At 55.6% G+C, this 23,650-nt stretch overlaps 1 protein-coding gene across 1 annotated transcript; it reads left to right on the forward strand.

Moving 5' to 3' along the window:
- Positions 1-3,412: 3,412 nt before the first annotated feature.
- On the forward strand, positions 3,413-21,983 carry MLC1 (modulator of VRAC current 1; the record flags this gene model as incomplete). Its single annotated transcript, XM_080706642.1, has 11 exons — positions 3,413-3,616; positions 4,114-4,203; positions 5,690-5,743; positions 5,965-6,066; positions 9,878-9,979; positions 10,235-10,306; positions 12,586-12,702; positions 15,580-15,636; positions 16,156-16,278; positions 20,562-20,723; positions 21,909-21,983. Exons 1-11 carry the CDS (start codon positions 3,422-3,424, stop codon positions 21,981-21,983), a joined length of 1,149 nt encoding a protein of 382 aa, XP_080562768.1. The 5' UTR covers positions 3,413-3,421.
- Positions 21,984-23,650: the final 1,667 nt, after the last annotated feature.

Raw genomic sequence — 23,650 nt, forward strand, 5'->3', positions numbered from 1 at the left:
CTGGGCTATACTCCCAGATCTATTTTATATTTTATTTGGAAACAGGGTCTCACTAAGTTTCTGAGAGCCTCATAGTAGCCGAGGCTGGCTTCGAACCTGCGCGATCCTCCTGTCTCAGCCTCCCAAGTGTGGGATTACAAGTGTGCGCCAACACTCCTGGCAACAAACTTTCTTTAAAAGAGACACCTCTTGTCTTCAATGATTATTGCCTTCTTTATTATTTCAATGATTTTTAAAAAGTTATCACCTACCTTTTTTGGCATAATGTGTTAATGTGTACTTTGTCTAGTTGTTAAGGTGGGAAAATAAATCATTAATCTTGGAGCTTTATTCTTTTTAATACGTAAGCATTAAGCCTGGAGTTATGGTGCAGGCTTGTAACTCCAGAACTTGGGAGGCTGGGACAGGAGGATCACAGGTTGGCAGCCAGCCTCAGCATCTTCCCGACACCCTGTTAAAAAAAAGAAAAAAAAAAAAAAAGCTGCGCTTGAAGGAATGCAGGTTGTGAGCCAGCCTCAGCACCTTTCCTCTGCAACTTAGAGCCTGTTTCAAAACAAAGGAATAAAATAGGGCTGGAAGTGTAGCTTGGAGGTAGAATGTCCCTGGGTTCCATCCCCAGTACACACAACACACACACACTGGATGTTCCAAATGTCACTGTAAACTGCATTCTACTGTGTTGGTCGAGGTGTCCTGTTTAATTTGGACCAGGATATCTTTATTTTACTAGGTGAGAAATGTAGTTTCATCGACAGCATTCTCCTTGGGGAACAGGAGGGATAGACCCATCCCATAAACGTTCCCACCCAGCCTCCGCCTGCGCCTGTGTCTGAGAGTGTACACACGGATGAGAAGGGTCCCACGGACTCACTGGGTTGGTGAGAAGAGGCATCTCAGTGACTAGGGCGCGCGGCACGGGGGCAGGTGGGCTCTTGCTTCCCGCCAAGGGCAGTATGTGAGCTGCCACCTGGCGGACTGTCCCTGAGCTGCTGCCCAGATCCAGAGCTTCCTGCAGTTCTGCTTGGATGCCCGCAGACGTCACAGCCGCACTCTGTCCAGGATGCCCCAGCTCCAAGCTTGCCTTTCCCTGGCCATCAGAACTGCGCCCACACCTCTGGCAGCACGTCACATTGGCTCTTCCAGATCTGTCCAGAATTGGGTCCCTTCCCACCACCTGAGTGCCCACCAGCACCAGTCCTCCTCCCCACCGCCCGTCTCCACCCAGGACTGGATGCCACCTCCAGCAGGTCCATCTCAGAGTCTCCACACCCACAGGCATCTGTACCTGGATGCCCCTTCAACCCACCTCCCAGGATCATACACCCACTTCCTCCAACTTTGTCCCGCCGCCCAGGGCCTTTGTATCTACCATTCTTCCAGTTCTGCTTTCAGCCTGCTCGGCAGCTCTAATCCCCCCTTTCCACTGAGGCACGTCCTATCCCCCGACCCCTGTTTCTCTTCATGCAGAGACAAGTCATGTGCATTGCCATGTGACCTGCTGATTTATTATGCCTGTGTGTTCATCACGCGGGTTATGAACTGCGGTGGGAAGGACCAGGACCGCGGCTGCACTGTTCATAAGAATTTGCTGAAGGCTGTGTAATGGCAAAGCGCCAGGAGGACTCAGCAGATGGAGGAAGGGACAAGAGTTTGAATTCTAGAAACGCATACTACCAACAAAGAGGGCACACTTCTCAACTGACTGTGCATGGCCCTGGGGCCTCGAGGAGCCTGCTCTGCACTCTCGGTTCCAGGCAGCCGTTTGTATTTCTTTGTACAGAACAACTTTTGAAAGGCACAAAAATGGTAAAAATCTGCTCAACACTTTTCTTCGAACAAAAAGAAACACGGAAGGGTTCAATCCAACTTGGACCAATTCCCACTAATTCTGTTGGTCATTTCAAAATTCAGTAAAGAATTTTGGGCAGTTTCTCAACCCATTCAAAATAAGTTCTTGACTTCACAGGTAATGGTTTGTACAAATTACCTCTAATCCTTCTTGCTCGGCTGAAAAGCTAAGACAGCCAAATCTCTGTGATCTGAAACCTGGTGACTGTGCTCAGTTTTGATGTGGGCTTGTGGTTTAAAAAGCTGGTTTTTCAAAGTCCTTTGGTCTGAGCCTTTTTGCGATGTGCACAAAGAAACTGTCGCTGTAACTGCCAGGGGCCAGTGTTTCTGAGCACAACACATCCATGTCCTTTTTCTCTGCCTGGTGAGCAGAAATAAAAGGCACAGTGGGACTGTGCCAGCCCCAAGGGCTGCCAAGGGAACTGATGGGTGGGACCAAAGCAGCTCAGGGCAGCCCAGCCAAGTCCAGAGCATACGGCCTATGTGACCTTGGGAAGGAGAGTTCCATCTTGTGATCATGGGGGACAGAAAAAGACTCCTTGAAAAGAAGTATAATCTGACCCTTGAAAAAAAGGATCTGAACCTGGCACGGGCTGGCTAAGATTCTGTGTGCGGTGGACCTGGCTCTTAGCTACATAGCTTCTTTTTTCTTTTTCTTTTTCTTTTTGCGGGTCTGGGGATGGAACCCAGGGGCATTCGACCTCCGAGCTACACTCCCTGCCCTATTTTTTATTCTTTATTTTGAAACCGGGTCTCACTAAGTTGCAGAGGGCCTCACTAAGTAGCTGAGGCTGTACGCGAACCACAATCCTCCGGTCTCAGCCTCCAGAATGCTGGGATTACAAGCTTGCGCCACCACGCCCGGCTAGCTTCTTCCTTCTGGAGCGGCCCAGGGAGGCCCCTTCTTTTCCTGATTGAGCGGGACAACTCGGAGCCAGCGGTTACACAACCAGCACCGTGTTTCTGGGACTCACTGGCCACATCTCCTCATTGCAATGCAGGGAGCGCCACGGCGGCCCTGGCTCAAGTGCAGTTTTGCCGAGCTTTTGTTCTGTTTGTGACTAGTTCTGCAGGGAGCCCCTCACCCAGACACCAGCGCTCCCCCAGGCAGGACACAGCCCAGGTAAGCGCTCAGACCTTACACTGCCACTCGGTGTGTCTTTTGCAATCTTGTGTTGTTACCACCTTAAGTTTAATGTGGTGACTTCCAGGCACAGCTTGGGATTCCTAAACCAAGTTGCTAATAGAAGTTGAAATGTCTTATACGTGAGGATTCACGTCAATGAAGCAAGTTAAATCGCCAAATCTCCTCTTGAATCCAGACCTATTTAGGTTTGTCTTACCAGGAAAGTGATTCTGTTCACTTTAAAAGTTGAGTGCTGATTTCTTTTTTCAAATTTACATTTCAGTATGAGCAACTTTTCTTTGTTAAATTACTTTTTGAAAACAACTTATTGTGATGGAAGTTTTCTCAGGGGTCAGAGTTAATGATAATTTTGTCGCAAATGCAGGGACGGGTGGCCTGAACCTCCGCACAGCCGGGGTGTCCCACTTGCAGCCTGTCCCGAGCACCATGACGAGAGACGGGCAGTTCAGGGAGGACCTGGGCTATGACCGGATGCCCACGTTGGAGCGGGGGCGGCAAGACCCAGGGCGACAGGACCCAGGCAGCTACACCCCCGACGCAAAGGCCGGTGACCTTCAGCTGGCGAAGAGGCTGCCCCCCTGCTTCAGCTACAAGACTCAGGTCTTCTCCGTGCTCATGGGGGTGAGTAGTCCAACCTCGAGGCTCGGAGGGCGGTGGGTGCCCGGCCAGGGAGCTGTTTGTTCTTAGGCTGGACACGTTCATTTTGCTCACATCCCCTGAATTGTTTCTTCAATTAGTATCTACCGCCTTGGGCTGTGGCTCTGTTACCAGCGGCCATCCTCCCGGACAGGCATGGCCTGGGGTGGGATGTGCAAGCCCCACGATCACAGGGTGCACCCGGGTGCTTTCTGGGGAGAGGCATCACTTCTTCCTCGGTTCTGACAGAGTGGGGTCTCTGCTCTGACCCCAGAGGAGGGGAGGTCCATTTCTGGCCAGGCAAGGCCACGTCTGTCCCGTAGGGAGGAGTCCAGGCCGGGCAGGCTCCAGGCACAAGCACAGAGGTTCTGTGGGCATTCTAGGTGGTGTGGTAGAGCGGCCGAGTTAGAATCGATGGCGGGCTGTTCACTCTTGAGGTCCAGATGCTGCGACTTGACCTGGGTGCTGTTGCTCCTTTGCAGAGCTGCCTGCTGGTCACCTCGGGGTTCTCGCTCTACCTGGGAAATGTGTTCCCCTCTGAGATGGACTACTTGCGGTGTGCCGCGGGCTCGGTGAGCATGGCCCCCAGCCTCCCCGTCACTGCAGGCTGAGGGGACAACGAACGTGTCCGGTCATTTGTTTCTCCTTTGGAAACCTCTCATCTGACTTGAGTTTCAAATAGGATTTATTACTTTTAAAAATGATCAGCTGCTGGGCGTGGTGGGCACGCTTGTCATCCCCGCGCCTGGGAGGCGGAGACAGGAGGATCGCGCAGCTTCGAAGCCAGCCGCGCTGGCTTAAGAGACCCTGTTTCCAAATAAAAATAGGTCTGGGAGTGTAGTCCAGAGGTAGAAGGGCTTCCAGGAACCCCAGTACCACACACACACACACACACACACACACACACAAATAATAATAATAATAAGTGAGCAGGTCTGGGTCTTATTCCTCAGATTCGTGTTCAAGAAATAGCACTTTGGCTCGGCATGGTGGGGCATGCTTATAATCCCAGGACTTGGGAGGCTGAGACAGGAGGACTGAAGGTTTGTGGCCAGCCTCAGCCTCAGCTCGCCCCTGGGTTGAGTCCCCAGCACCCCACGCCCTGCCCCTGCTGCTGCCAGGGAACTCTGCTCCCTCAGAACAAAGGCCCTGAAGGAATGTGACCCCTTTGCTGCCCTCTGGAACCTTCTCCTTGGTCTTCTGTCCTTCATCACCACACTCCCTTGCCAGGGTCACAGTGATCTCTGACCTCAGGCCCAGATCGTTCTGGGTGGTGCCCACCTGGCCAGTGCCCCTTCACTCTCCTGAGTGGGTCCCAAGATGGGCCTGTCCCACCCCTGTCCCCACGGCGTGCCTCCCAGGCCCCATCATGTAGGCACAGCCGCTCCTCAGAGGCCCCGTCGCTGCTCCCCCCGGGACCTGGGTCTGTCGCCTCCCTCACCACCCCCACCCAGCCCTTGACCTGTCCTGGGGGTCATAACAGGGTCACAGTGCACAGCCTGGACCTCCTGAACCCCAGCAGTCACTTCCGATTCCCCGGGCAGATACACTTCCCCTGGCACCCGCTTCAGCCGGTCTCTGCTACCGTAAGTGGACTGACCTCCAGGCATGTCCAGCACGCCCCTCGTATCAAGTGACTGGCGACGTTTATTTGCTGGTGCAACTGGATTACTCCAGAAGCATATACATCGCAATACATCGTTATTATTTTTTAAATTATTTTGGTACTAGGGACTGAAACCAGGGGCATCTATCTGAGCTACACCCCCAGACCCATTTTATTTTTTGTTTTGAGACAGGAGCCCACCACGTTGCTGAGGCTGCCTTTGAACCTGCAATCTCCTGCCTCAGTCCCCCAAACACAGGGATCCCATTCTCTTTATTATGATTGTTGTGGTCCTAGAGATGGGACCCAGGGCCTTCGGCAGGCTAGGCCAGCCTCTAGTGCTGAGCCCCGCCCCAAGCCCCGCAATGCGTGGCCTCAGGGTGTCACTGACCAGCAGGATGCTCACCCAGGCTCTGGTTTTGTGTCTGTGTTTTTGTTTTGTTTTTCCTCAGTGCATCCCCTCAGCAATTGTGAGCTTTGCTGTTTCCAGGAGGAACATCAATGCGGTGAGTCCAGCCTTCTGGGCAGCCTCTGCTTGGTGGGACGGTCAGCTGGGAGGCCAGCAGTTCCCCCTGCCTGCGCCAGTGTGTGCCATCGGGCTGGGTGGGGCGGGGCCCTAGGGCTGGAGGGCTTCCTGTGCTGCCCCTCCTTTGGGGGTCACCCCTCCACAGTTGTGATCACAGCACTTAGGGTTTGGGGCTGACCGCCTCCTGTCTTGTTTTTTTAGATTCCTAACTTTCAGATTCTGTTTGTGTCCACATTTGCTGTCACCACGACGTGCTTAATATGGTTTGGCTGCAAACTGGTCCTGAATCCATCGGCCATAAACGTGAGTCACTGGCAAGGGAAGGGAGCCCCAGAGGGTCTCCTGTCTTCACTGGACCGCGCCTTCCCACTGGCGTCAGGTGCGGGCTCTGCTTGTGCTGGTGATGTGGGAGGTTGTTGGTGGAGCTGGGATTTGGGTTATGCTTTTGAGGAAAAGCATTGTCTCTATTGAACTTTTCATTAATCCCAGTGGATGAGTTTATTTTTAATTTTATTTTTAATTTTTGCGGTCCTTGGGTTGGGACCCAGAGGCATTCTACCTCTGAGCTACACCCCCAGTCCTATTTTTTCTTTTTTATTTTGAAACGGTCTCACTGAGTTGCAGAGGGCCTAAGTAGCTGAGGCTGTCTGCGAACCACGATCCTCCGGTCTCAGCCTCCCGAATGCTGGGATCACAAGTGTGCGCCACCACGCCCGGCTAAGCATTGTCATAAACTATGCCCCCAAATAAAAGTCTCCCCAGAATCGAAGACCTGTAAGGCAAGAATAATGAAGGGTGCTGGAGGTTCAGAAAGAGACGCCCAGCTGCCGTGCACAGAAGAGACGCTCCCTGCTTGCCTCGCACAGGTTACTAAGAGCATGCGGCCAGGCTGCTGGATAGGAAATCAACACAAAGCTGCGACTGTGCCAACAAAACAATGAAAATATAACCTAACCCCAGGTATCATTTTGTAGAATGAAACATACCAAAGTTCCTGGGCTACATCTGATAAGAGATCTGTGAGACCATTTAGCAGAAGACAGAGAAGCCGGCGTGGTGGGCACGCTTATGATCCCAGCATTCCAGAGGCGGAGACAGGAGGATCCAGGTTCGCGGACAGCCTCAGCTACTTAGTGAGGCCCTTTGCAACTCAGTGAGACCCTGTTTCAAAATAAAGAATAAAAAATAGGGCTGGGGTGTAGCTCGGAGGTAGAATGCCCCTGGGTTCCATCCCTAGTACCGAAAAAGAAAAAGAAAAAGAAAAAGAAAACAGCCTTTCTTTCTTTCTTTCTTTCTTTCTTTCTTTCTTTCTTTCTTTCTTTCTTTCTTTCTTTCTTTCTCTCTTTCTTCTTCCCTGTGGCAAGTTCTAGAGATTGAACCCAGGGACATTCTACCTCAGAGCTACACTCCCATTTTACTCTTTATTTGGAAACAGTGTCTCACTAAGTTTCTGAGGCTGGCCTCCAGGGGAGGCTGTGTGTGTGTGTGTGTGTGTGTGTGTGTGTGTGTGTGTGTGTGTGTGTGTCACTGGGGATTGAACCCAGAGGTACTCTATCTCCAAGCTACACCCCCAGCCCTATTCATTTTTATTCTGAAACAGGGTCTTGCTAGGCTAATAAGAATCATACTATCTGCTGAGGCTGTCCTCGAACCTACAATCCTCCTTTCAGTCTCCCAAATTACAAGAGTGGACCACCTTGCCCGGCACTGAACACATGGAAGGTGAGCCCCTCAAGAGACCTACGCGTAGGAAGGGCTCCTCTTGGACCCATCCAGAGTGAATGTCTCTGCAGCAGAATCCCTGCAGGCCTGTGCAGAGAGCCTCAAGCAGCGAGCCCCTTAAAGCACAGGCTGCCGCTTCCCCCAGAGTCATTAGGAAGCTGTCCTCATCACAGGGTGGTCTCAGCGTGGACCTGGTCAGTCTGGAGCCGCCCCACACGTGTGAGCTGTAGTCTGTGACCTGGGATACAGCAAGTGCCCTGGTCACCTGCACTGGCCTCACCTCCCACCTGCACTGGACACCCAGAGCTGAGCTGTGGAGGCACAGGGCAGACTTGGAGCGCCTGTGAGGGGAGGGTGGCCGGCGAGTGGCCCAGGTACCTGGAGCAGCCCTTCAGTTCCATAGGGAGACCTGTCCCTTGGGAGGAAACAGGCCAGCAGGAGCCAAAGGCCTTAAATATCACCCACTTACTATTGACTTTTTCTTTCTTTTTCTTTTTTTTTTTTTTTTTTTTTTTTGCGGTACTGGGGATGGAACCCAGGGGCATTCTACCTCCGAGCTACATCCCCAGCCCTATTTTTTATTCTTTATTTTGAAACAGAGACTCACTAAGTTTCAGAGGGCCTCACTAAGTAGCTGAGGCTGTCCGCGAACTGCGATCCTCCAGTCTCAGCCTCCCAAATGCTGGGATTACAAGCATGAGCCACCACGCCCGGCTCTTTATTTTGAAACAGGGTCTCACTGAGTTGCAAAGGGCCTCACTAAGCAGGTGAGGCTGTCTACAAACCATGATCCTCCTGCCTCAGCCTCCCAAATGCTGAGATTACAAGCATGTGCCACCGTGCCCAGCTTCTACCTTATATATCTTGAAACTCTGCTATTAATTGAATGTGGTTGTGTATGCTTTCTCTTATAAATTTGTCTTATCAGGTAAATTTGTTGGTTTGTTTATTTATTTGTTTATTTGTGGTGCTAGAGATTGAGCCCAGGCCCTTGCATGTTAGAGGAAAGCCCACTACCACGGAGCTTCAGCCCTGTGGTTCTGATGCTGGCGATGGGAACTTGGACCCAGTGGCTGGACCAAGGACAGGAACACACAGGCAAAGCTTTGGCTGGGGAGTCTTACCTCAGGACAGGGGAATGGCCCTGAGGGAGAGAGAGAGAGGTGCACAGCAGGCCGCTCCCCTAACAGAGAAAGGAGCCAGCTTTCACCTGTAGGGAAGGGCCAGAGATTCTCAAGGGCTTGAGGTGCATGCTAGGGGGCTCTCGCCTGTGTGAGTGGTCCGTCAGAGCCACACCGCCGTCTCTCCAGGGTGCTGGGTCTCTGTCAGCCGAGAGCACTGGAGGAGAGCATACAGTCGTGGAGGCGGAAGGCGCAGGTTTGCTGCAGTCGCTGCGGGCCCTCTCCGACAGCTGCATTCCCCAGTCTAGTTTATACCTGGGGCTTCAGGAGATGGCATCCTGGCTTTCGGGGTACACCTGGCTTTTGCAGTCCATGAACTTGTCTGAGAGAGTGGAGGGTAGGGAGAGAAGATTCTGGCCTCGCGATGGGCGGCAGGCTAGGGTGGGGAGCAGGGAACAGCACAGGCCCACTCTCCGTCCTGGCACTCTGGGTGAAGGTCCGGAGAGCACAGTCCCTCCTGCCAGGGGCTCCAGTCAGTCCTGTGAGTGTTCACAAGTAGCAGGTTTGTGTAATGCCAGCCTGGTGGGGCTCAGAATAGTTTGTCACCCTTGAGCCCTTGTGTTTCCACCACTAACACTGGTGTTCAGGCTTTGCATGAATGAGGAAGGGTTAGTGCAGGGCTGCAGAGGCTGCCCAAGAGCCCACCCACCTACCACCTTGCCTGGCCTGAGTGAGAGGGTGTAAAAACCAAAATTCAGCTGGGCATGGTGGTGCAAACCTGTAATCCCTGTACTTGGGAGGCCGAGACAGGAGGGTTGTAGGTTTGCAGCCAGCCTCGGCAACTTAGGCCCTGTTTCAAAATAAAAAATAAAATAGGGCCGGATGTGGTGGCGCACGCTTGTAATCCCCGCGCTTGGGAGGCTGAGATAGGAGGATCGTTCAGGTTTGAAGCCAGCCTCAGCTGGCTAAGAGAGCCTGTTTCCAAATAAAATATAAAATAGGTTTGGGAGTGTAGTCCAGATGTAGAAGGCCCCTGGGTTCCATCCCCAGTACCACCAAAAAAAAAAAAAAAATAATAATAATAATAATAATAATAATAAAATAAATAAAATAAAATAAAATATAAAATAAAATAAAATAGGGCTGGGAGTGAAACTCTGAGGTTCAACACCCAGCATCACAAACCAACCAACCCAGAGACGCACACGGCACAGAGCAGCATGTGGCCCGCACTTGGAGCAGCATGCGCTGAGGCCATGCTTCCTCTGCAGATAAACTTCAACCTGGTTCTGCTCCTCCTGCTGGAGCTTCTCATGGCGGCCACAGTGATCATCTCAGCGCGGTCCAGCGAGGAACCCTGCCGGAGGAAGAAGGTGGGCCGCCTGGCACGGGTGGCTTGGCTTGGGGGTCTGGCATCTCAGGGCAGGAGGACCCTCTCCACCTGTCCCAGCCTTGTCACAGAGGCACCCAAGCTGCTGACAGAGCGCGTGTGACCTGCCATCGTGGGGACTGCGCGCTTCATGCGCAAGGGGATGCGGCCTTGAGATGCTCACGTCTCAGATCCCTCTCCCCAGCGGCCACCACCCTGTGCCTCTGTGTAGTGGCTCAACCAGGCTATTTCTCTCTAGGGCTCCATCTCTGACAGCACTAGCGCTTTGGAGGAAGTGACGTTTCCTGCCCGCATCCTGAAATCCTACTCGGTAAGAAACTCCCCTCTTCTGCCCTTTCCTCCTCTTCTGGTCTTCCTGGCACGCTGCGTGCGAGACGGGATCATGGCACCATGTTTGCTTTCCAGGGTGACCAGGACGGCATAGACATGCATGTGCAGCCCCGCCAGGCGGGGAAGGTCATGGTATTCACGGTGCTGTGGGCAAGGACGCCTGCTCTGAAGGACAGGCAGGTGCCTTGGTTCTTAGTGACGGACAGAGACTCTGGAGCAGCTGTGCCCTGGCTGACACCATCGTCCCCAGAAACCCCACCCCTTTGCCCTCTGAAAGCCCAGGCCTGGGGACCTGTCACGGGGCCGCACCTCCTGCCTTCAGGTTCAAATCTTGGATGCCCTAAGTTTTGCTCGTATCTTTTTGGTCTTGGTTTTGTGTTCCATTAGCGAAAGATCAGCTAGAGACCTCTCGCTCTGAGCGTGCTGTCATGATTTCTCCTCGTGACACTAGCTTTCAGGCCTAGGTTTGGAGTCTGCGTCCTTGGACTTGCTGCCTGGTGGACTCCGCTCTTTTATTGCTATGTGGTGACCCTACTGTGCGCGTGTGTGTCTGCGTTGTGGATAGCCCTGGGGATTGAACCAGGGCACTCTACCTCTTTCCTACAGCCCTATTTTATTTCTTATTTTTAGGCAGGGTCTCACTACTGCTGAGACTGTCCTTGACCTCTGATCCTCCTGTCTCAGCCTCCCAAGTGTTGGGATTACAGATGTGTTCCACCACACCCTCTTTTATATTATTATTATTATTATTATTATTATTATTATTATTTTTAGTACTGGGGATTGAATACAGGGAAATTCTACCTCTGACCTATGCCCCTATTTTATTTTTTTATTATTTTTATTTTTATTTTTATTTTTTTGCGGGTCTGGGGATGGAACCCAGAGGCTTTTGACCTCTGAGGTACACCCCCTGCCCTATTTTTTATTCTTTATTTTGAAACGGTCTCACTGAGTTGTGGAAGGCCTCACTAAGTAGCTGAGGCTGTCTGCCAACCACGATCCTCCAGGTCTCAGCCTCCCAAATGGTGGGATTACAAGCGTGCGCCACCATGCCCAGCTTTATTTTATTTTTTATTTTGAAACAGATTCTAAGTTGTGGAGGGCCTCAATAGGTTGCTGAGGCTAGCTGCGAACCTGTGATCTTCCTGTCTCAGCCTCCCAAGTACTGGAATTACAAGTGTGTGCCACCATCTGCCACGCTTTTTATCTTAGTAAGCTTTTGCCATAAAACCTCTATCTACCCGTTCACGCATATCTGTTGTCCTTCCATTAGTATTTGCCTGATGTGTCTTTCTCCCTCCTACTTTTGACTTTTCTTGTTCTTATTTTATTTTGGTATGCTTCTTATAAAGGGTGTGCAGCTGCATTTTCTTTTATTGGTCTCGTCCGGTGCTCTCTCTAGGTTTTGAGTGTAGCCCACTTCCTGTGGGCGTGGTCAGTGACATTTGTATTTATTTTCACCACCTTTTCTGTTTCTCTCTGGGTTTTTTCCTGCGCCCCTTTCTCCTTCCTTGCGGTGTTTTGGATCTGTTGAAGCATCTCCCCTCCTTTCCCCTTTGATCTTGGACGGGAGGTTGCAGATCTTTGGTCCGGGAGGTCTTCCTGCTTCAGCCTGCTACTTTGCTGGGTGCGGAGTCTGTCCCGCAGCCTGGGCTTTCCCGCCTGGCCGGCCGCGTCACTCCGGCTCTGCACTGCAGGGCACTGGTACCCGCCCTCTCGTCCTCCCGCTGGAGTGCAGCCCAGGCCCCAGGGCCTCGCCTTTCTCCTGCCATCCTCCCTTCCATTCCCTTCTTCAGCTTGACGTGCTTTCTTCAGAGGCTCCGCGGAGTGCTCTTGGCCGGCACCTTCCTTGTGAGGAACCGTTCGCCAATGAGCTGCCAGGAGCAGACCGGTCTCCCTGAGTGTCGCCGCCTCCGCTGGGCCCCGCTGCCTTTTGCAAGTGGTCTCCCTCCCTCTGGAGTTCTTTACTCTGGGTCAGGAGGGCCGTCAGGTGGAGCTCAGACTTCTTGGTCCTCAGGGTCTTATGCCTGGTGAGGGGAGGAGGCCTGGCCAGCCCGGCACTCGCCCCTGCCGCCTGGCCACCCGCCTGCTCGCTTCAGGCTCTGCTGCGAGGCGCGGCAGATGGAAGTGCTCCCGCCTGGGTCCGCCTGGCCCAGGGAGAGCGGGAGCTGTGGCCTGCCCCGGGGGTCTGCATCCGCACTGGGTTCTGGCATCCGGCCAGTCCGTGGGGCGAGTCTCACCCGCGTCCCCTTGCAGGTGGTGGAGGTGGTCGCGGGCGTCTCCGCTGTCCTTGGCGGGGCCATCGCTTTGAACGTGGACGAGGCCGCCGCGGGCCCGCACCTCTCGGGGACCTTCTTTTGGATCTTAGTGGCCGTGAGTACTTGCTGGCTGCTCACCGCGTCTAGTCATGGCTGCCTGCAGCGGACGCTGCTCTGGGCTCCCCTCCTCACGTCCAGTGTGGCGGCTCTTAGAGCTCAGCTGTGGTGGACTCAGACAGGGAAGTGCCCGGCGAGGGTCCCCACAGGTCTCCAGTCCACAAGGATTTGGAAACTGAGGAGTAAATGACTCGGTGTGCAGTTTTATGTTAGTGGCTATTATTTTTCCTAAGAAAAACAATTAAAATTTTTTTTTGTGGGTCTGGGGATGGAACCCAGGGGCATTCTACCTCTGAGCTATAGTCCCAGCCCTATTTTTTATTCTCTATTTTGAAACAGGGTCTCACTAAGTTGTGGAGGCCCTCACTAAGTAACTGAGGCTGGCCACAAACCTGTGATCCTCCTGTCTCAGCCTCCCAAGTACTGGGATTACAAGTGTGCACCACCACGCCCAGCTAGAAAACCAGTTATTTTTATTATTCTATATAAGTTTATAATGCATATGCTTTGTAAAATGCAGCAGCTTTATATTATTATGCTGTATCCAATGGCACCCCAGCAAGGCCTGTGCCTGCCCAGGGGCCATGCTCGACGCATGGCACACCTCACACCCAGACACTCTGAGCTCACCGCCCGCTTCATGTTGTTCAGGGTTGAACAGGCACACGCGCCCTGCGTGCCGTCTGCACGGCCGCAGCTGGGTCTGGCCTCCCGACGTCCCTCAGAGCAGTGGGCAGAGTGGTCCCGCACACCCAGCACCCACACACCACACGGCGCCTCCTGTCGGCTCCCTGCGCTTCAGACCGGGGCACCACACGGCCTTCTGCATGCCCTGGGCACCTGCAGGGGCCTCTGCTCACCCCACAGTGCTCATCTGGCTACATGGATGCTTAGATTTTGCTTCTGCTGTCTTAGAGGAGTGAGCAGCACCCAGTGAGCACCTTGGCCTGGTGCGCGGCTCCTCTGGCGTACAGGGGACTCTTCCGGGAGGCACAGCCCTAGCTGGGTCCCAGCCAGGGAGGACAGGCCCCTGTCCAGGGTCTGGTCTGGCCAGGTAGACATGCGCATGGCGGCCTCGGCTCTGCTCCCCGTGGGAAGCTCAGGGAATCACCTGCGGCACCCCGTATATGGAGTGAGCCTCAGGGAGCACTGAGACCTGTCTCTCCAGGGGCTCCTGGGACAGGCATGGGGACGAGTGGAGAGAAGCACTCACGTGAGCAGTTACAGAGGTTAGAATCACGCGGCGCAGCCGGGCACGGCAGTCACCTGGAGAGGTGTGGCACAGGTCTGACCTCTGCTGTGGGAGTCCGTTCTAGGGTTCACTGAGTTCAGAGACCCCGTTCATGACGAGACACCCATCCTCGTGTCTATCCTGTGCCCAGTCGGCCCTGCTAACAGCCTCCCTGCCCCAGACTCCTCCAGAGGCTGAGTCGGCCCTCCCAGCGAGCCACCCCATGCCGCCCGAGTGCCGCCCGCGTCTCCTGGCCGGCCCTAAACGCGCCATGAGTCCTCCTCCCCTGGGGTGGGAGGGAGGAGGGAAGCTAGGCCCCTCCACTCAGCCAGAGGTCGAGAGCAAAGGTCACCAAGTGCCAGGCAGCGGTGTGGGCTCAGGGTGCAGCTGACGCCCGCCCTTGCGGCCCACGAGGCTGAGAGCGAGGGTCCACCCACCTTACTGGGACCCACTGGAGCCACTCCAGCTGCTTTCTAGCCAGCAGCTGCATCCTCGGTTCCCTCGTCTACGCTCGCTCTTGCTGCAGCCAGAGGCTGTTCCCCCACACCTGTGCAGACACCTCCACCTCCTGGCTGGGACTAAAGCCACCTCTAAGCCACATCTGTGCCCCACCCCAGGGCCTTTGCACATGCAGCGCCTTGGCCTCCCCTGGGGCTCCCCTCCTCAGGCTTCACGCCCTTCCCACCAGAGCCCCTGCTTGGTGCATCCTGAGCCTGGGCACCCCTGCAGAGTAGAGTTATTCATCAGGGCCATGCCGCTATCTCCGAGCCTGGTGTTTCATTTCCCTTGGTGAGTATGGGAGGAACTTCAGAACTGAGAGGCCGGTCAGGCCGCAAGCTTTCCAGGCTCTGCTCAGCGTCTGGGGCGATGTCCAGCAAGACCCTGGCCCTCTGCAATCTCCCCTGCCCCTCCCTCTGCTACTATGGAGTCCAGCCAGCTTTTTCAATAAGTGGGAAAGGGTATTTATTGGTGGTAAAGGGAGAGGCATTTGTCTCAGGGGAGAGCTCAGCAGGTGCCCAGCCCATGGGTGAGGTGGGCACTCTGGAGGCCTCAGCGCCTCCCGATCCTGAGGAAGCCTAACCCAGCAGAGGCCAGTTTGCCACCCAGGGGTCTGCGTGCCTCAGAAACATCCAGATCCTGGAGGTGCCAGAGGCCGGGACCTCCTGTGAACAGAGACCAAGAATAGGCGCGGTGTGGCCACAGGTGGCACGGCGGGTCAGGGGACAGATGGCGGGTCGGGACAGACAGATGGGGGCTCTGCAAAGTCACGTCGGGGCGGTGGGGACTGGGATACGGACTGCACTGGAGCACGCTGCCAGCCCGTGTCCCTGCCACGTGAGAGGGCTGCGCCCAAGGGTGCAGCGTGTGCCCAGCGGCCGGGCAGCTCCAACGGCTGTGACAGGTGGCAGCGGAGGGACCCTGGGGCACCCAGGTCACTGCACGCTCCTGCAGCTGTGCTCTGCACCTAAAAGCTGCGAGCAAATGATGGAGGAGTCCACAAGCCTGCACGGGCCCCCCGGACGCGCTCAGGCCCCAGCGCGCCCCGGGACCCCACTGACGGAAGACGGACCCGCTCCAAGTGCAGGCTTGGGGCTGGCCTCGCGGCGGCCGCCTCTAACACCTCCTACTGTCCTTTTCTCTCAGTGTTTCCCCACTGCCATCGCCAGTCACGTGACAGCAGAGTGTCCCAGCAAGTGTCTGGTAGGTGAGGCCCGTGCCTGCCCAGTGCTGCGGGCAGGCTCTGGCCCCTGTGGGCAGGGGCCGGGGAGGGCCACAGTGGCCCAGCGGGGGCTCGCTTGCCCAGGGGCCATTGGCCTCCAGCGGCCTGTGTGTGAGAGCAGCAGGAGTGAGCCCTGCGGTGTGCAGGGAGAAACGCCGAGGCGCGGGCGCGGGAGGAGAGGGTCCTGGGGTCCCACCCTGCCTCCCCTGGCGACCGTTGCTACCCGGAGGGCCCCAGTGCTCTGGCGGTGAGTGGACACACTGGCTCCGTGCCCCCATTCCTGAGACTTGCCACAGACATCCCCCTATGATTTGGCAAGGTCTGGAGGAGGTTCAAAGAACAGCTTTTGGAGGAGTAGGGCTGCTGTTTGGTACATAAGAGCTTTTCTTCAGCAGAGGGGGGAATCGTGTGTGAATTGCAAACGCTCCGTGACACACGCAGAGTGCTTTGTGAGCGCGCACAGGGTGCAGGGCTGCCCACCCCGGTCTGCTTTCCCACAGGTGGAGGTGCTGCTCTCCATCAGCAGCATCACATCCCCGCTGCTGTTCACGGCCTCCGCCTACCTGTCCTTCAGCGTGATGAGGATCGTGGAGATCTTTAAGGATTACCCACCGGCCATCAAAGTACGGATTCCTTCATCTCACGGCGGGGCTGTGGAGCCACTGGCCGCCGGCCCGAGCCTGAGGAGGAGTCTGGGGGCGGGCGGGCGGGCTCTGTCCTGGCAGTGGCTGGCACAGACAGCCCCCACCCGGCCCCTGCCTGCCCTAGCGGAGCCAGTTTGCATGTGGCAAAGGAGGGAATGGAATTGGCTTTCCCAGGTGGACATGTCTGGCCGGCAGCTCAGCCCTGGTTCCATCTCTGTCTCCTTCTACCTTTCGAGCTTTGGGCCATTCTGTCTCTCTTGATACAGCCCTGCAAGAGGCGGCCGCCTCCTTCACGATGGGTTTTCCGTATCCTTTGAGCATCCACACACTTCCAAACCAGTCATCATTTTATGAGACACATCCCATTGGACTTTCAGTGGCATTGAGTTTATGGACAAAGTTGAGGAGAATTGGAAAACTGACTTTTGCCTTTCAAATATGAAATATCTCCCCCCGGAACTTCTCTGGGGCCTTTTGGTGACAGTTCAAGTTTCCTCCTAAGGCCAGGCACATGCAGCCAGACTTACTGCTTAGACACTCTGCACCTGTTGTTTCCAGTAGCATGCTATTCCTCCACAAGACTACTATGAGACTATTGAACACACATTGCCAGGCGGTGCAGGGAACGGCAGGTGCTCCAGGGCATGCCTTATGTATACCTGTGCGTATACTGAGGGCAGGCGGGCCATCCAAGAGGGCGCTGGCCTTGACAACTGGTCCCTGTACCCTCTGTACTTCGCCATTTTTAAAAGTGAGGACAGGCCGGGCGCACGCTTGTAATCCCTGCGCTTGGGAGGCAGAGACAGGAGGATTGCGCAGGTTCGAAGCCAGCCTCACTGGCTTGAGACCCTGTTTCCAAATAAAAATATAAAAATAGGTCTGGGAGTGTAGCCCGGAGGTAAAAGGGCTTCCAGGAACCCCAGTACCACAAAATTATGTATATATGTATATATATATATATATGTGTGTGTGTGTGTGTGTATATGTATATATGTATATATGTGTTTGTATGTTTATATATGTATATATGTATGTGTATATATATGTATATATGCATATATATGTTTATGTTTGTATATGTTGTTTATATATGTACATATATGTAAGTGAGGACAGCCCCCTACCCATCACAATCCCACTGTCACACCTACAGTGGTCAAGACTATTGCATGCCATTGTGCAGCACCCAGTCCAGTGCGGTTCCCCCTTGCGCCTGGCTGTCAGGGCGGCTTGGCTCTCCGCGCCCTCTTTCTCGTGCCCCTGGCTCTCTGTGAGGCGCCCACCTGCAGCTGTCCCTGCTGCTCCGCACGCGGGGTGTGAGGCACCTGAGCCCTCTTCCCTCGGGCTGGTGTTGATGGCTGGTCCTTGCTTGGCCAGCACTATTACCCCAGAGAGTGACAGAGGGGAGCCTGGGGCCGCTCACTCCTACACCGTGACAGGCACCACCAAGGACTCACGGAGGTTTCAAGTTTTAGGAGGCTGCAACCAGCCTTCTCTCAAAGCCCAAGTTGACCCAGCTGTGGCCAGAGGAGGCACCTGCCGGCTCTGTGCTCCCAGGAGAAGCACTGGCCTTTCCTGGCAGGCATGGAGCATGGCCCAAGCTCACACTCTCTGTCCTGCAGACTCTGTCCCCACGGATGTGCCCGGTCCTCTCCACGAAGGATGAACACAGCTCGGGACGGGCTCCACATGCCCATTCCTCCCTTAGAAGTATGTGTTTGCCGGGCGTGGTGGCGCACGCTTGTAATCCCCGCGCTTGGGAGGCAGAGACAGGAGGATTGCGCAGGTTCGAAGCCAGCCGCGCGCGCTGGCTTAGGAGACCCTGTTTCCAAATAAAAATGTAAAAATAGGTCTGGGAGTGTAGCCCAGAGGTAGAAGGGCTTCCAGGAACCCCAGTACCACACAAAAAAAAAGAAGTATGTGTTAAAGACCATGAGTTTATATTGGGATTCTGATTTAAATTTTTTTTGTGTGGTGCTGGGAATTGAAGCCAGGGGCATTTTACCCCAAGCTACACCCCAGCCCTATTTTTTAATTCTTTATTTTGAAACAGGGACTCACCAAGTTGTGGAGGGCCTCACTAGGTAGCTGAGGCTGCCCGTGACCCCCGATCCTCCTGTCTCAGCCTCCCAAGTACTGGGATTCCAAGTGCGCGCCCACGCCCGGCTTCCGATTCCGATTTAGCACAGCAGGGCTTCTTGACTTCAGTTCTGTTTGCATGTCTCTGCTTCCCTCAATCATGCTGTTCCCTGCAGCATTCAAGGTACTTACTACTTTATCTTACAGTACACAACAGAGAACTCTTCCAGTACAGGAGACCGGAGTCACTACCAAAGTCCTCCTCCTGAGTGGGTCAAAGGCTTTTTCCTCAACACTTATTCCCAGACAGAGGGACAGGCACGTGCTGGGGAACGTGATCGTTCCCTGAGTGATTATGCCATTGATTTGATACACAATTAATGGCTTCTGGTTCTATTCAGTTTCAGGGGTTTCTTCTTTTTTCCCTTTTTGATGATATTTTTAAAATATATAAAGCGTTTGCATGGTTCAAAAGCCAAAAACGTATAGAAGGTGTACCCAGAGGCGCTGGGCCACAGCCCTGCCTGCCTACTCCTCTTCCAGGTAACCACATTATTAGAACCTTCCTTCCTTTCTTGGAAAACAGGTCACCTGCTATCATCATGTCCTAACCCTGGGCTTTTTGAACTTACTATTTTCTCCTGGTATCTCCTGAGCGCCCAGCAGGATCAGAGCTCTTCCTCACCCCTTATTACTCCTGTGGACTGTGGAATGCAGCCATCTGCCTGCCCAGCCCCGCTGAGCGAGCCAGGCTACTTCCAGCCACCCACTATTGTGAGTGACTCCCATGATCAACCTCGGCATGCATTTCCTTTTTAATCTGAGCATCTTCAGGATGACTAGCAGGAGGCTAGCTGCGCCTGGGATCTCCCCTCGGTCTCCCTCTGCCCCCCGGGCTGCTGTTTCCCCGGCAGGGGCAGGCGCACACCTGTGTCCCCACCAGCCCACAGCGGGCGTGGTGCCATTTTGCCGCACAGGTAAGAGAACACGGCCCTCAGCAGCAGGGATGGTAAGGACGATTTGCTGGTGTACAGGTGTTGGCATTTCTTGCCCAGCAGGCTCTGCCTGTGTCTGGTTGTTGGAGAGCTCTGCGAAGGCCAGGGAGACCACCGGAGGGGGTGCCGCAGTGGCATCAGCCGGCAGCTGCCTGAGCGCGCTCACGAGTCTCCTCTGTGGAAGCTTCTAGTTTTCATGTTAACTCGATGACCACTTTCCTGAATTGCATCTGGACATCTAAGCTGGGTTTCCAAGTGGGTGCTTCCAGAGTATGGCAAAGCCTGGACCCAACCAGATCTTTTCTCAGAGAGCTCTTTAGCTGTTGAAGCACTGTTTCTCAAATGCCCGTCCCTCCCTGTTGCCAGACTCTGCCTTCCCCCCAGGACTCACTTCCCACCCTCCGCCCGCTCCCTGTCCACAGGGCTGGTGGCTCTCCTCTTCAGAGTTGGCCTGCCTTTTGTCTGAACTTCAGACTCATGCACCGGTAAACTCTCTTTTACTGGAGCCCTGCTAACTTGACTCATTAAAAGGACTTGCTTACTCTCCCTGCCTGCCTTTCTCCCTCCTTTCCTTCCTGCCTGCCTGCCGGGGCACTGACAGTCTTTTTTGTCATCCTGGAAGGACATCTTGCATCCTCCATCACAAGGTCCTGGGCCTTTGTGGAAGTTTCTGCAGTGACTGCGTGCTGCACGGCCGCTCTCTTTCCGTTTCCTCTGGCCCCTGGCCCCAGCCTGTCCTCCTCCCCCCGGAACCCTCCACACCTCCTCCTGTTCTTTGCCATTGCCCCTCGGGTCCTGGCACCTCCAGCTGCTGGGCCCGAGGCGACTCCGAGGGTGGGTGGGGGTCCCACTGCCCAGGGCCGGCCCCCTCTCTCTGCTGCCTCAGGAGGGCGTCTCCTCGGTGGTCTTGCTGGCCCCCACCCGCACTTGCGGTTGTTCGGGTGGGGGAGGGAGGCGGAATGAAGACCTGTTGTCCACTGGGCTGAGCAGCCTTCTGGGACATTTTTAGCCTCTCTCTTAAACCCACAGAACTCGTAGCAGAATTGATTGAGCTAGAACAGTTACTAAGTTATCAAAGTAGGAGAGTGAGTTTGGATTTCCAGGGCTGAGAAGCCAGTGGGCATCAGGAGGGTCGGCGCAGGCGCCTGGCCAGGGCTCAGCCGCTCACGTCTGTCCCTGCCCTCACAGTCCTATGACCTGCTGCTGCTGTTGCTGCTGCTGCTGCTGCTGCTCCAGGGGGGCCTTAACACGGGCACCGCCATACAGTGCGTGAGCTTCAAGGTCAGCGCCAGGCTGCAGGCCACACCCTGGGATGTCCAGCCTGGCCAGCAGGAGCGCCCGGCAGGGCAGGTGAGTGGGCTGTCCTCAGGATGCCCTGTCCCAGGGACCTCTGAGGGTCCATGTCGGTGACTGTCCTCCTCGCTAAAGGCCTTCAACACCTGTTGTGCCTCTTTGTATTTTTAAAATGCCCCAGAAAAATCTTAAAGTTTGAAATACATTAGTAAAAATAACTAGGCAAGCTGGGCATGGTGGCACACGCTTGTAATTCTGCTACTTGGGAGGCTGAGACAGGAGGATCTCAGGTTCATGGCCAGCCCTAGCAATTTAGCAAGGCCCTCTGCAACTCAGTGAGATCCTGATTCAAAATAAAAAATTAAATGGGGCGAGGGGTGTGGTTCAGAGGTAGGATGCCCCTGGGTTCCATCCCTGGTACCACACAAGACAATGACGACACCTGGGCAATGGCAAACCCATTCCTGAAAAATACCATGTCCTCGGGGCTTTTGATTTTGCTCTTAGATACAGAACGAGCCTTTCAGGGATTCCCACTAATCCCAGGAAATTCCTTGCCTGGCCTCTGAAGGATGCTGGCCCTGCAGGGGCCGGGTGCCACCCAGCCTGGCCTGTGGGCTGTCCTGCCAACTCTTCGGCCAGGCCACCTGAACGGTCCTTCCTACAGGCCCTGCCTGTCCCCTGCCCAGGCCTACGGGTCCAGCGGCCCCTCCTCCTGAGCCGCCTGTCTGGGGAGTCTTCTCTGAGACCTGCCCACTGTCCTTCAGAAGCAGCAACCCAGGGCCCTGAGCATGCTTCCCACTCGGGGGACGTGTCCTGCAGGCTCTGGCTGCAGCCCAGCTTTGACCCTGTCTCTAAATGAGATCCTCCCGTCCTGTCCAGCAAAGGCACCGCTGGGTGGATGTGCTGCCCTGCCTGGTTCCAGCGGCCCACCCCAGGGCGCACGGTGAGGCTGGCCACCGTCTTCCCGTGTCTGGTGGCGTACGGTGTCATGTTCCTCGGCGGCCAGGCTCGTGCCCACCCTTGGAGCTCACCCCCACCCTGGGCACCACACCTGCGAGGCTCAGAAGCCCGAGTGAGGGGCTGGGCACCCTGGGCCCGCCTTAGAGGCCTTCCCCTCTCTCCTCCCATCTTCCAGTCGCAGAGAAACGGCCAGCGAGGGCGTGCTGGCTGCCAGGCCGGCTGCTCAGCCACCTGCCTGCGCTAACACGCTATCGCCTCACAGTCCCGTCTCTGTCATAGGTGACCAGAAGCCCCCTGAAGGAGTTTGACAAGGAGAAAGCCTGGAGAGCCGTGGTGGTGCAGATGGCCCAGTGACTGCAGAGCAGGGACCCGGAGGCGGCGCCCGCGGCTCCCCCACGCCCTGCGCAGGCCCGCGGCCCTGCAGCTCCCGCTTCCTAACTTGCTCTCCCTTCTGGAGGGGCTCAGCTGCTGCTGTTTCCTTTTATCGTAGTTTAATTCTGACACAGGCGAAGGTGGACTCTGGTGCCTTTAGGATCTGTGGGCTCAGCGTCCCTCAGGTGGCCTTGCTGAGGGCTCCGAGGGAAGCCAGCGCAGCCACAGGGACAGGTCTCCGCCACCGTCTTCTCCAGCCCGCTTGTTTGGTCTCCATTCTTGGTGCCCGTGTGCTCTCTGTCAGGGCCAGTCTCCCTTACGTCCGGCTTCTCCCTTCTGCCTCACCAGGCCTGGCCTGCCCAACACCCTTTCCCAGACAGAAGACAGGCTGGCTGCTCTGTCCTGCCGTAGAACTGGGGGTGCTTTAACCAGGAGCTTTCCCCACCCAAGTCTCCACCCACTCTCCCTTTCTAGAAGGACCGGCCTCCTCACGGGCCTCGGGTCCAGTGTGGAGCTTCGCACAGCCACTGACGGTTCAGTGTCCTCGGGTGGGCCCGAGTGCGAGGCTTTGGAAACTAGACTTGACCACACGTCTCACCGCCCCGTGACTGATGGGCCCAGCCCCTCCCCGACCTTTGCTGGCTCCCTGCAGCAGACCCCTTGGAGCCCAGACCCCGTGTCCTAGCCCCTGCCTCCTGACTTGGTCCTCACTCACCCGAGGTCGGCCAGGCCGGGCTCTTCCATGGCTGTCTTGGCCTTCCAGGCACTGACATGTCCCCACGCAGCTCAGCCTGCCACTGTCCAACCGCCAGGCCGGAGGGACAGAGTGTGACGTACCATGGCTTCGGCAACACCGCAGCCCAAAGCTGGCTTGTGTGCCACCCTCGCTAGGGTGCCACCTGGGTTCCCCAGCTGACCCGGGCACTAACCGCGCGGCGCGTGGTACTTCTAGGAGCGGCTTCCTGCTCACCCGCCGGCCTGGAGTCTCACCCACGCCCTGGCGGTGGTTTCTCCTCTTGTAGATGAGTCTGCTCTTTGCTGAGCTGGGGTGTGCTAGGTGGTCCCTGGGGGCTGGCAGATAGGCAGGGGATGCAGTTTGTGACCTGAGGCCTTCGGTGGGCCCAGGACTTGAGGGCAGGCTGGCTGGCCGGCCAGGGGGTGAGGACTTCCCGGGCTTCCCCTCTGAGCTCTGCGGAGCCCAGCTGCGCCTGGCTGCTGGGATTCATGACAGGTGGGGCTGTTATTTCCAATCAAAAAAAGAGGACTGCAGGTGAGCCATTTGGAAGGCAGGCAGCGCCCTGAAGGAGCTCTGTTCCAGCCCCAACAGGCCCCAAGGTGCACCGCCACAGGAAGCACTCTCTGGGGAGGAGGCCACCTGGGGTCTGCTCCCCTGCCCCCGGAGTGAGTGGGAGCCACAGGGGCAGCGCTGGGCTTGCAGCCACCCCCCCCAGTTCACCCTTCAGGCCAGAACAGCACAGCTGCAGGGTTGTGCTGGCGTACACCTTCTGATCTTGAGAGCTCAGACGCCCAAACGGGTCTTTCAGTCTCTCTGTTCACGCTGGGTTATAGCTGAGTGCGCCTGAACAATAAATGCTAACACGCAACTGTGAGCACTGCCTATTTAGTGCTGGGCCTCAGAGAATCGCTTG

Source organism: Muscardinus avellanarius (assembly GCF_963383645.1).
Source record: "Muscardinus avellanarius genome assembly, chromosome: 11".
Taxonomy (NCBI): Eukaryota; Metazoa; Chordata; class Mammalia; order Rodentia; family Gliridae; genus Muscardinus; species Muscardinus avellanarius.